This window comes from Podarcis melisellensis (genome assembly GCF_964234715.1).
Source record: "Podarcis melisellensis genome assembly, chromosome: 12".
NCBI classification, from domain to species: domain Eukaryota; kingdom Metazoa; phylum Chordata; class Lepidosauria; order Squamata; family Lacertidae; genus Podarcis; species Podarcis melisellensis.
The window spans coordinates 3,911,597-3,924,309 of NC_138544.1; the positions used below are offsets into that span (position 1 = coordinate 3,911,597).

Below are 12,713 nucleotides of genomic sequence, written 5' to 3' on the forward strand. Positions count from 1 at the left end.
TTCTACCTTAGGAGAAGAACCTCGTGCCTGATCAGAATCTGCATCTGAACCATGTGCACCATCCCCTTCTGGCTCATCACTCTCTGGACTTTCTTTCTCAGCATGAATGCCTAAATCATCTCTCAAAATGTCAGGGTTAGCGTGTAAGTGAGTCCATCCGGACTGCTCACAAAAATCAGCGCTCCTACTGAGGACCACTCTTGTAGTATCCCCACCTGGGTCCACAAACCTCCAAGATTTGGCATGTGGTTCGTACCCGCAAAAGATGAGTTTCCTAGCCCTTGGACTTCCCTTTTTCCTTAACGCTTTTGGGATAAGTACATAGGCTTGAGATCCAAACACCCGAAAGTAATTAACTTTGGGCTTCTTCCCATATAAAGCAAAATAAGGCGTAGTATCAATTACCGAATTATATACTCGGTTCAGAATATGAGTAGCCGCCTGCCAGGCTTCCGCCCAGTAACTTTGAGGAAGTTTAGCATCAAACAACATAGAGTTTGCCAACTCTTGCAGAACCCTATTTTTACGTTCGGCCACGCCTCCTTCTTGGGGGGAATAAGGTGTAGACAGACGATGCTTAATTCCCTTTTTCTTAAAGAAATTCTGCAACACAGACCCGGTAAATTCTGACCCTCTGTCTGTCTGAAAAGCAAGTACTCTAGTACCGAATTCAAGTTCTACCGCATGAACCCAATTTTTAACTGTTTCTGCAGTATCTGCTTTTGTTTTGAGAGGAAAAAACCATGTAACCTTTGTTTTGTCATCCGAGAGACACAGTGCATACTTTGAACCTCCCATGCTAGCAACAGGCATTGGGCCACATAGGTCCATATGCACAAGTTGGAATACTTTGTCAGATTTCCTATCTGAACTGGGATAGCTGCATCTATGAACCTTTGCACTTTTGCATGCAGTACAATCCAAATACTTAGTACATTTGTTCAATTTGCACCCTTCTGATAATTCAGGTTGCCTTTTAACATACTGAAAATTAATATGCCCTAAACGGCGGTGCCATAAATGAACACAAGAATTATGGGTAGGCGTGTTCACACAACCAGCATGAACCTGTTCAACTTCATCTGGACTTGTCTCAAAATAATATAACCCATTTCTGCATTCCACCTGCAAAAGAGATACGTTATTCTTTGAAATAGTGCAAACCCCATTTTCAAACACAGTTTTAAACCCATTTCTATCAAGTTCTGACACAGACAAAATACACCCCTTCAGTCCCTTTAGCACGTAGGCATCAATTTCTGTTTGCAAACAATTCAAGAACACTGTGCCTACAGTCTCTAAGGAACGTTTAGTTGAATCTGCCATTGTCACAACTTTAGGGGTTTGCAAATGTCTGCAATTCTGCAAACGTACACTAGATGGCGCCACCAGGTGGTGAGATGCACCACTGTCGATCAACCAGCGTAGATTGCTGCCTTGGCCACGCCCTTGCATCAACGCCATTGCTGAAGCCATGTGCTGTGTGCTGTGGGAGTAGCCACGACCTCCTCCTCTTCTTCGACGTCCCCTGGAACTCCTTGTCTGGTAACTAGGGGTAACGGCCTTGTTGCTGTCTTGACCAGGTTCACGTGTGCAATTCCTGATTAGATGGGAAGGGGAACCACAGCGAAAACAGTGTCTAGCTGCAAAAGCATTTACTGTGTGCTCAAACTCAGCATCAACACTCTTAGGCACAGCATAACTCCCCTTTAAAGACAAACCTCTTTCTCTTTGCCTTTTATCCTGTTCATCCGCAAGCCGAGAAGAAATGTATTCAAGGGTTAATTCAGTTGAAGGCATAGCTTCCAAAGTTAGAGCTAGAGTCTCATAGCTTTTATCAAGAGAAGACAACAATATGTATGACTGCTGCTCCATAGAGAAAGGAATGCCCAGCTGTCTTAGTTGATTAAAGGCAGACACCATTTTGGCAATATGTTCTTTCACACACGCTCCCGGTTGGAGACGTAAATCAAACAAACATCTTGTAGCATGGATCTTGGCCCCCGCAGTGTTTCTGGAATTTAACCGCTGCAGAACCGTCCAGACCTCATGCGTGTTCTTTAACTCAGAAACATAAGGCATTTGCTCTGGTCCCACTGCCAAAACTAGTAGACCTTGGGCTTTCCTGTCGCGTTTCTGTGAAGCTGCTGCTGCTGCTTTGGCTTCTGCAGACGCGTCTGCAGCTGCCTGTAAAGGCGGTGCTTCAGTACAGCTCCACAACTCTCTTGCTTGCAACCAAACCCTTACTCTAGCCTTCCAATCTTGCCAATTTTTCCCATTGAGTCGCGTAAACGGGACAGTAAAACTTTCCTGGGACTCTGCCATCCTCCCTGGGGCTTAGGAACGATACTCACACACCTGTAGACCGTCTCCCAGCTGCTGAGGTGGCTCCTTGAGGAATCAGACGTCTTCCAGCGAGTACAAACTGCGCAGTGCCTCTTTAAAACTTTTCTAGGCACGTTGCAGGACTCAAGCTGCTTTGGAGGCTTTCGTTGTCGGCAACCGCTTCTGTCTTCACTCCAGTCCTTGCATAAATCACTCTGAACTGCTCTCCTTATCTCCTTCTTGACGTACAAACAACCATAACCTGTCCCATTAAACTTTAATTAGTTTAATGTAAATGCCCAGTGCACTTCCTTCTTTAAAAGTCTCACCACGGCAGAGGATTTCGCGCAGCAGCTAAGAAGGGCAGGAGAGGCAGCATCTTCCCAAAAGGAGTCCTGGAGCATGCGGTTTGTAAATCAAAAATAAGGTTTATTTACAAAACACCAAAAAACAATCCTGGCGACGAACCACACATCTCAGCAAAACACACACCCAAAAAGGGAGAAGGGGGAGAACAAACAAACAGGGGGACTATTTATACAGACTCATGTTCCTGGAAGCCTAATGACCTCCAGCTGCTCAGTGATTAGAGCGTTTCTGCTACTCTTTTAACCCTTTGATAGCAACAGAAAGGAGGTCATGCACACAAATGTAAGATTTTATTTCCCCTCAGAGAGGAAAGTCTTTTTTATCTAGGGAATATTAATTTGGTCTGGAATAACAGAGTGCCCATAACAGAAAGTGTTCAGGCTTTATTCTTGTTGAGGAAATCATGCATATCCAGTATATGGAGGGACCATTCTTGTATATGGGATGTATGAATAAATGAAATCATACCTTGCCTCAAACCATGGACATGAATCCAAAGATAGAGGTCTATTTCTTTTGGATTAATAGAATCAAAAATTCGGTAGAGAAGCAGCAGGTAATCTAGCACTCCTTGTACGACCCACCTTCTCCTAACTTCTGCTGCAGGAATAAGATCCCTTTATTGGTATTTAAGTCCCTTTAATTCTAGTAAGACTCTGAGCTACGCATGCAGCTGTTGTAGTGGTGAACTGACTTTCTGCCTTGCTCAGGTCCTGCTTCTGTCTCCCAACCCCAAACGAGTAGCAACCCATCAAGGCTGAGAGGAGTGGAACTTGTCCCACTGTATTTAATGAGACTGACGTGGTGAAAATTGTGTTTAGGACTGTGACCTTAGTAGAAGAGGGAGAAATGTAACTGTATTCAGTTATCATAGCAGTCATTGTGGAGAGAGGAGAGAGAGGAATGGCGTGAATGGAGGAGGTGAAGGAGCATCAGAGCAATTGGCAGTTGTCCAGTCAATAATTAGTTGCCAAAAATCAGTATTATCCATCAGTATCAAAGCTACATTGTTCTTGATATTGAATAACTTATTTGTGCTTAATACTTGATAATAGTATTAATAGTATTAATAGTGTTTTTGTATATATGTTTGCATCTACCAAAAGAGTGTCAGTCAGCAGCCAAACTATATTTCGTCATGAAACTAGGTAAACAAATGTCATATTTCAGTTAAAACATCATGATATGCATGAGCCTCTTTCTTACATGCAAAGATCCTCTCTCTACCCTTCTTGGTGCACTGCAGTTAAACCCAGAGAGTTTTTAATTAACTACATTGTTTCCTGTTTCATCCAAACTGGGAAGCTGTGGTTTCATGGGTGGAATCTACACACATATAAAATAGTGTTCTGAAAATGCTTTTTTAAAAAGCATCTTTAAAAATACATCGAATTTTCCATAAGGCTCACCGCCACCATCTAGTGTCACATTGCATATTGCACTTAAAACACACTTAAAATGTTTTATTTGCAGCTGTATAGCTGAGTCCATGGTTTGGAACAACTAATGATCCTCAACCATGTTTTGAAGTTGCTAAAATGTCACGTGTCTTTGCTTGATTCTGTGGCTAATTTTACTTACTCCCCTTTTCCTTCCTCGCAATGCAGCCCTGCTCTGAGTTTCGCATACCCTCCCACCCCGGTATCCCTTCAACAGATGCATCAACAAATCCTCAGTCGCCAGCAGAGCCTGGGCTCAGCCTTCGGACACAGCCCTCCACTTATCCATCCTGCGCCAACCTTTCCTACGCAGAGGCCTATTCCTGGCATCCCTAGCGTCTTGAATCCTGTCCAGATCAGTTCAGGTCCATCAGAATCCACACAGGTAAGGGAATATAGAAGAGAAGCTTTTGCACACTGCTAATTTGTTTGGGCCTTTTTTGTAAGCCAACCACATTGTCATGTTAGCGATTAATCACCACAGCCACTGAGCAGATTGGCTAACAAGTTCCTTGGGGCAGCAGTATATGCAATCTTTTATTATAAATTACCCAGAGTGTATCATGGTTTCAGATTGATAGAGTGCTTTCCATCCCTTATAAATATTTCAGTTTCTGTGTTTTGGATCTGACAGTTTTAGAATGTTCAAGCAAAGGGTGCAGGAAGCGGTAATAAGCTAAAGTAAAATGAGTACAATTCATATCCCACAGAAGTTAGTGGCAAAACTCCCCCTGCTGATCCTGGTTTGTAAGCAGAGCGGCCACGTGCAAGACTCCTTTGCTAACAGGGCAATTTAACTGTGTATATGAAAACCTCACCTGACTCATCGCTATGGGCCTTGTGGTTTGGGAAGTACACACCTGTATGTCTATATACGTGTGTGTGTGTGTGTGTGTGTGTGTGTGTGTGTGTGTACACATACACCCCCTGAAAGACATGTTATCATCTGATTAAATCATCTGTAGTTTATAAAATTTATGCTATAATAAATTTGTTGGTCTTTAAGGTGCTATGAGACTTGGTTGCTTTTGCTAAAGAGGCAAATATTGCTCCCCTTCTGGAAATTGTCCAAATAAATCTGCTCAGAAGGGTCTGCTTGTATCTGTTTGAAATCATGTATTTGTATCTTTTGGGACGTAAATATGTACAGCAGAGCAAACCCACGAGCGAGTCTGCAGTGAGCAGCACAGGTGACCCGATGCATAACAAGCGTTCAAAGATAAAGCCAGATGACGACCTCCCCAGCCCAGGTGCAGGAAGCATGCAGGTAAAACAATGAGGGTCCACAAATACCCCTTTTCTCTTAGCTATTCATCATCCACAAATTATTGGCACATTTTGGCTCTGAGGCTATGGCCTCAATGTACATACCGTGTTCCTATCCCTAATCCTGGGGTGTTAGGGGAGGAGTAGTATGGGGTGTGTGTGAAAATCACGCTGCTTCTGGTGTAGCTTGTCCACCTTTGGTCCCCACCCTGCACTCAGCTTTCACCTGTAACTTCTGGAAGCTGTCAGAATGCAACAGCGACCACACCCTGGGAACAGCTAAACCTAGTGAGGGTTGTCAATGGGTCTCAAACCTTGGTGAGTTAGGGACTTCCCCTGCATGCTAAAACAAGCTCTGGCAGATTGAGCAGATGAGACCAATCAGTGGTCAAGAAGGTGATTTCTGCACATGCTGTAGAGGGAAGTGAGGGTCAGATGGGGCACGTCAACCTGGGAAGGTTGCCCTCCTAGGAAAGCTCTGATCCTAAACCTCCACTGCCTTGTGGGATATCTTTGGGAGAAGAAAAGGCTGAAGAGTAAACACAAACCTGGAGTGGAGTCCCTAAGGCAGTTGGATGGTGCCTTGTTCACCTCCTTCTGGCAACTCCTGCAGCCAAGCTGCTGCCAAATGTATTTTCCTTTCCTTCCTGCTTTTCTTTTGGACCACATCAATGAGGTCGGGGGGGGGGGTATTGTTGCCTGGGCAGCCCAGCACCTCTATACACATTGCCCAGGTTTGTGCCCTGGGGAGGTCACTTTGGTGCTGCTAATGCAGCGGTTTGACTTCACCCCGGAGGTGTGCTTCATCGTCTCTCAAGACAGATGTTTGCCAACAACCCCTAACCTGCTTGGCTATGCATAGAATTTCACACATATAAAATTGTTTCTCTGTCTATTTTTTTTTAAAAAAATATTTTTTATTACATTTTCAATTTTTGTGATCACAATATCCATACATACAGCAATAAACTCAAACCTCGCTCTTACCAGAGCATCAACCTCCTCCCACCCCTCTTCCTGACTTCCATATATATTTACTTTAATCTTAGCATTTCTATAACCACTTTTTTTACCTTCTCTCTTATTTTTATATTTCCCCTTGTTAAATGTAAATCAGTTCCTTATATTGTCATTACAAAACATTTCAACTCAAAGCTACAAACGTTTTCAGATGTTTACAATACTCTTTCATATATAATATAAATTTGCTCCAGTCCTTTTGAAACAGTTCGTCACGCTGATTCTGGATCTTCCCCGTCAGCTTTGCTAACTCAACGTATTTCTCTGTCTAAGAAGAGTTGAATGCTGAAGTTTTACACCCTGATGCATAGCAGTCCATAATACTAGAATGATATAACATGACTGCTCTACTTTTGTGTGGCTGCATATGTGTGTGCAGTCATGAATCACTACAATAAGTCTTCTTGTTTTCATTGTTAGAAAGGAAGGACCAAAAAAATGTATAGGTAAGGAAACTCCAAAGTTGCTCAGTCATGGTAAAATGAACATCTGCTGTGGAAAGGTTGCAGTTTCCAGGTAGTTCAAAGGCCATGACTCAGAGGATGTAATCCATTTTTGACCAGCCACCTGAACACCATGTTGCCTGGCCAACACCTGCATTTTGCTGATGATTGTTGAACACCGTTCTTACGGCACCTGTGCCTGAGAGGACTGCCCTGTTTAAAATTGTGGCTTGATTTATAGTCCTCCCAATCAATCTGGCTTAGACTGGTTAGCAGCATCTCCATATCCCACTGGTTTCCCAAACAATTCTGTCTTTTGCCATCCTCATTTCACAAGTTGAGAACTTAGGCTTTGCACCCATGATAGACAGGACCTTAGCCAAAAGTCTTAGAAGCAAATGGCAAGTCCATAGGACACAGCAGAGCCATATATCTTCGGGTTTTCTCAAAATAGGGAGCACATGACACAGCTGTGCAGAAATTGTCCATTTCTCATTCTTTGCTTTACAAGATTAACTCTGGGCTTTGGGGTTTTGCTGAAAGGCAGTGAATGAGGTTTCCTTCCCACACCCTTCTGGTACTTTTGAAGCTAGGGGATTCTGCCCCTCTTTCTTACACCCTTTCCCTCTTCTCTTCATCCCCACTCCCCCAGGAGCCACCTGAAGGCATGACGTTAGTTAAAGAAGAAGGGGACAAAGACGAAAGCAAGCAGGAGCCCGAAGTGGTCTACGAGACAAACTGCCATTGGGAAGGCTGTTCCCGAGAGTTTGACACACAGGAGCAGCTAGTGCATGTAAGTTAATGGCATTCAGGAGCTGGTTTTGAAAAGTATGTGACCTTTTCTGCAGGGGCAGGTTCTGTGACCCTTTGCTGAGTCAAGTTTCTTTGCAAACAGCATTGCCGACTGGAGAGGAGTTTGAGTTTCTGCGAATAAAGCAAAACTCTGAGCTATAGCATTTGACCTGTTCAGTCAGCTAAAGCTTAGTGTAAAATTCAATAAAGTCTTCAATAGAGAGTGTAATGGCTCTGATCCTGTAAGCCACAAAATACTATTTTGAATCAGAGGCTTTGATAGTTATTGAGTAATAGTAAGCTGGACATGAGTTATTATTAACCTCTTGCCAAGTTTGATTCCCCTCCCTTTCAAATGGGACTGTAACAATAGAAGGGGGGGACTGAGAAATGCCCCCCCAACCCTAAAGGATTTGTGGTGCATTTTATGTATCAATTTTCTGTTGTGTGTGTAAGCCGAAGTGGATTACTTGGTAGAATAAGAGTACATTGTGTTATTGTAGTTCCCTTGGATGAAGGCAAAACCCTATAGCATTAGTGGCAGGAGAGTTAATACTCGCTACTTAAAAGTAAATATGTATTAATGAATCTTATTGTTTCTGCTTTCTTAACATACCTCCTATGATATCTACATTACAAGTGACATCCAAAAGTATGTAAAAGATGACATTCACACTTGAAAGTTGACAACCCAGGTGTTTCTTTTAAAAAATGTTCAAACATAATTTCCCCACTTTAGCCAACTGTCACTGTTCACTACTGTGTCTCTGGGTTTTTGAACGCTCAGCAAGCACGCCATGGAGTATAGGTGATTTCATAGGCATGTCAACATTTTACCAAAAGTCACTGTAACATGCTGTATCTGGGTTTCCAGGTGAGAGTTACATAAGAACTAAATAAGTGATATTTATCTGGCCTCAGGTGTTATTCACTCATTCGTCAAAAGCATTAGGTCAATTTTATATAACATAGAAGCCAAGTAATATAATACTTTTTATCTCAAAAAATGACATTTGTTTACCTGGCTTGCTGGAATGTGTCAGTTTGTTCTGTTTGCATCCTGTACTTTCTTCCAAAGAACTGAAAACAGCACCTTAGATTCATAGAGATTTATAGACACGTAAGGTTTTTTTTACAGAGTTCTATTTTATTCCATTTGTAACTTTCTTTTCCAAGCTACAAGAGCTCAGTGTGTGGCTAGAGTTGCTGCCATTTTATCCTCCTTGCAGCCCTGTTAGTCTAGGAAGGGCAAAGTGCACAACCCTTTTCCTGCCTGTTACTTCTCTTCTCCAGATTCCTCTTCCAAGTATCTTCCTTTCTTCTACAAATCAGAGAGGCAAGTCCTACACGAGTGTGAGCCTATTAAAGCCAATGCTATTGCATCATGTTTTGTTCACTATAGCACAGGTATCTTCAACATTTTTCAAACCCAGGATCCACTTTTAACTCAAACATGCATTCGGAGACCTACTTCTTAATGTTCTACTATACAGTGGTGCCCCGCAAGACGAACGCCTCGCAAGACGAAAAACCCGCTAGACGAAAGGGTTTTCCGTTTTGGAGACGCTTCGCAAAACGAATTCCCCTATGGGGTTGCTTCGCAAAACGAATTCCCCTATGGGGTTGCTTCGCAAGACGAAAAAAATCTTGCATCCCCCCCACGGGTTTTTTTGGCTTTTTTCGCCCTTTTCTTAAGCCGCTTATCAGCTGTTCCGCTGATAAGCTGCTTAACAGCTGATCGCTGGAAGCCGCTTGACAGCTGTAGCGCTAATCCGCTAAGCTGTCAATGGGCTTGCTTCGCAAGACGAAAAAACCGCTATACGAAGAGCCTCACGGAACGGATTAATTTCGTCTTGCGAGGCACCACTGTATATTTGCCTGGTGGTTGTGACCTACCTTGGATCAGGCCACAACCCACAAGTCACAGACCAGCATTGTAGCATATCACATTTATTTATTTATTTGTCTGACTGCTGCACTGCCCTTCCATACAGGAGCCCAGGGTTGGGAGGTATAATACCATTGGAACACCATTGCAAATTGTTCCACAAGAACAGTAAATAGCTAAGCACACAAGCATTAAAATGATTACAAAATGATTACACCTAAAGCCCCAAGTAAATAAATAGGTTTTTAGCTGGCTCTGAAAGACCATCAATGGCCAATGGAAACGTATTTCCCCAAGAAGGGAGTGTCAAAGTCTCCTAGAGCAGTCAAACTCACTAGAGCAGTTGTTTTCGAACTGTGTTCCATGGAAGCTCATAAGGCTTTCTTTGGTATAAAGCATGATAATAGCATTCTACTCTTCTAGGATGTTCTTTCCATGGGTCTATTCAGTGCATTCTACAAATTTAGTGGGTGCTTATGGGTGCTTCCCTGGTTTCCCCAATCTCCAAGTGTTCTGCAGCAGGTGACCAAATATATGAAGGTTTCTGCAAGGCCAAAAGTTTTGAAAATCACAGCTTTAGAGTTTGCTGCACCAGCAAATAAGTGGGATGTGCCAGCTGCCATCTCAATGCTGAATACCGTGCCAATAGCATATGCTGTGGTGTTGTCATTTTTTCCTGCTGTTACCGGAATCTTTCAGTAGCATTTCAGGTAATGCCATAGCTTAGATGTTAAAGGTCACATAGCTGGCAGTGGCCATCCTAGGCGGAAGGAAATGATATTTTTATTCATTGCTGTCTCAAGATTCTTAAACAGCATTTAAAAATGCAGCGTGGAGCCACCAGTTTCCAGTTCATATCCAGACTGTCCCATCCTGTGAGTGGATAAACAAAATAAATATACAGACCAATACAATAATGATCAAACCACTTAGGTAGTTTTTGACGCTGTAGCAATTTTCATTAGTTGGAGCGAATTTTCTTAAATTGAAATTTCTTAAAATGTTTGTGATGCATGCTCTAACAGGCAGTGTGTTAAACTATTCAGAGGGTCTGCCTTATTTATAGCACCTATCCATCCTTTCCCTCTACCCCCACCCCCGCCCCTGCCACCAGCCTCCCTCTCCTTTACAGTTAATAGAAAGATTCATGATTCTTCATGGTTGTCTATCTAGTGTCTGACAGCACTGACTCCCCTTGCTAAAGCAACTCACTATCTATAATTGATATCCTTCTAAGGAATGGGGTGCTGACTGCAATTGAAGGGCTTTGCTGAAAGCTCTTAAATCCTGACAAGTTCTGCCCTTGTTCTGGTTCAGTCACTGAGCTGCACTCTTGGAATTCCAGGGTTATTTGAACTTTGTGCAAAAGGGATGCATGTGTTTCACATTAGCAAATCACAAAGTTGGAGAGCAGAACTATGACCTGGACTGCTGAGTTTCCTGCCAGTCTCATTTACAATGCACGGAACCCCTAAAACGATTACCTACTTATATTACCAGTTGAATTTCTTTCTTTCTTTCTTTCTTTCTTTCTTTCTTTCTTTCTTTCTTTCTTTCTTTCTTTCTTTCTCTTTCCTTTTGAGAAAACCCTAACAAAAAGATCATATTTATTTTTCAAACTTGGTTTGCTGCTGGGCCCTTAATCATTCCACTCTTTAATTAATTTCTTTGCCCACAAGATATTATAATTGGGCTGAGCACGTTAGTTTTAAGTGTGTGATAAATTCACTTCTGCGCCCAGAAGCTAATAAGATGCTGTATATTCCACCCCTTCCCTTAGTCTGCTTTTCGTTGAACCTCAGTTTTGTTTTTTTAATGCAGCTATCTGTTAGATTATACAAATTACTAGAGATTGGTTAAGTTAGGCATCAAGATAAGTGTTTGTTTAGGAAAATTGTCCCCAGAAGGAAAAAGACTGAAGTTACTGTTATGTATGAATACAATGGCAGTCAGAAATTTGAAACAGTGCTGTATTTCTTTGCTGTTCCTATGAAGGCTTAGTGATAACTGTTCTTTATTTAAAATACACTTGAAGATACATAATTCAAAGAAATTAGATTTATTTTTCTTGATGTTTTCATATTGATTTTGTAGCAGAAAATTTCTTTCTTTGATGAAAGTTTGATTGCATAGTAGCAAAGACCAGAAGAGCAATAATTATACATCCAAACTCACAGATTTTAAGGCTTTAATTTTCCAACTTGCCTTCATCAGAGAGACAGAGTGGCCCCAACCCAGCTCTGATTGTCGTTTGTTGCATGAAGCTAGTGATTTGGGATGATGAGACACCTTTCTGTCCACATCAGACACATCCATGAAGTTCAATGGGAAGTGCATGAAGATTTTCATATGCACCCATATCAACTGTTGGTGTTAATGTGTGTTCACATATACGCACGTAAATTCTAAAGTTTGTCACCAGGTTGCCAGCTTAGGACTGTTATTCCAATTAAAGAAACCTTAGCTAATCAGTCGTGCGCTTTAATGAGTTACTTGGTTAATCAATTGGTTTAAATTTGAATTTGGGTAAGTGCAATAGTGCTGAAATGAGATATACTTCCTTGTTTTTTAGATGGTGTCCTGTAACAGACATAAGTTTGTAGACAACACTGCTGTTGTGCAAGTAGAACAGACTTTTGCTCAGACAGTGGGACATCTCCTCCCTCCTGCAGCCTTCCGTGCGCCCCCAGAAGCTATTCCAGGCCAGAAACCACCCAATCAGGAGCAGATTTTTTTAGGGTGCATGCTTAGTGGTTTCTAGTGGGGAGAAAAGGAAGAGAACGTCCTGTTGTGTGAGCAGACATTTGTTCAACTAATGCGACAGCAGCATTGGATACAAGCCAACATCTTAGAAGAAGCATTGACTCCTATGGGAGAAAACGTGAGAGTGCTTTAATACGGTGCAGGTGTTAATACAATATATTTATTGTCAAAAGTTTGCTGCCTGATTAGCTGAGAGCAGGCTTTTGCCCCAATTTACCATACTTTTCCATGTATAAGACTATGTTTTTTTACTCTAAAATAATGTTCAAAATATGGGCTCGTCTTATACACAGATAGTGCTGAATGGGGAGTCCCCAAATGTCTTATACATGGGGGCGGAAAAATATGGTACATCTTTATGTTAAGTGAGTAATTGCTTAAAGGGTCAACACCCTGCCTAATGCAAGT

The 12,713-nt window shown here is 42.1% G+C and overlaps 1 protein-coding gene across 3 annotated transcripts in view; it reads left to right on the forward strand.

The window, feature by feature from the left end:
* GLI3 (GLI family zinc finger 3) overlaps positions 1-12,713 on the forward strand; it is a 254,324-nt gene that overhangs the window by 198,192 nt on the left and 43,419 nt on the right. For 2 of the 3 annotated variants that reach the window (XM_081930977.1, XM_081930979.1), the window contains 3 exons: positions 4,302-4,518; positions 5,284-5,400; positions 7,515-7,655. In XM_081930977.1, the coding sequence (XP_081787103.1) occupies positions 4,302-4,518; positions 5,284-5,400; positions 7,515-7,655 (475 nt within the window). The remainder of the gene's footprint in view (positions 1-4,301; positions 4,519-5,283; positions 5,401-7,514; positions 7,656-12,713) is intronic. The other variant, XM_081930978.1, reaches the window with a different exon arrangement.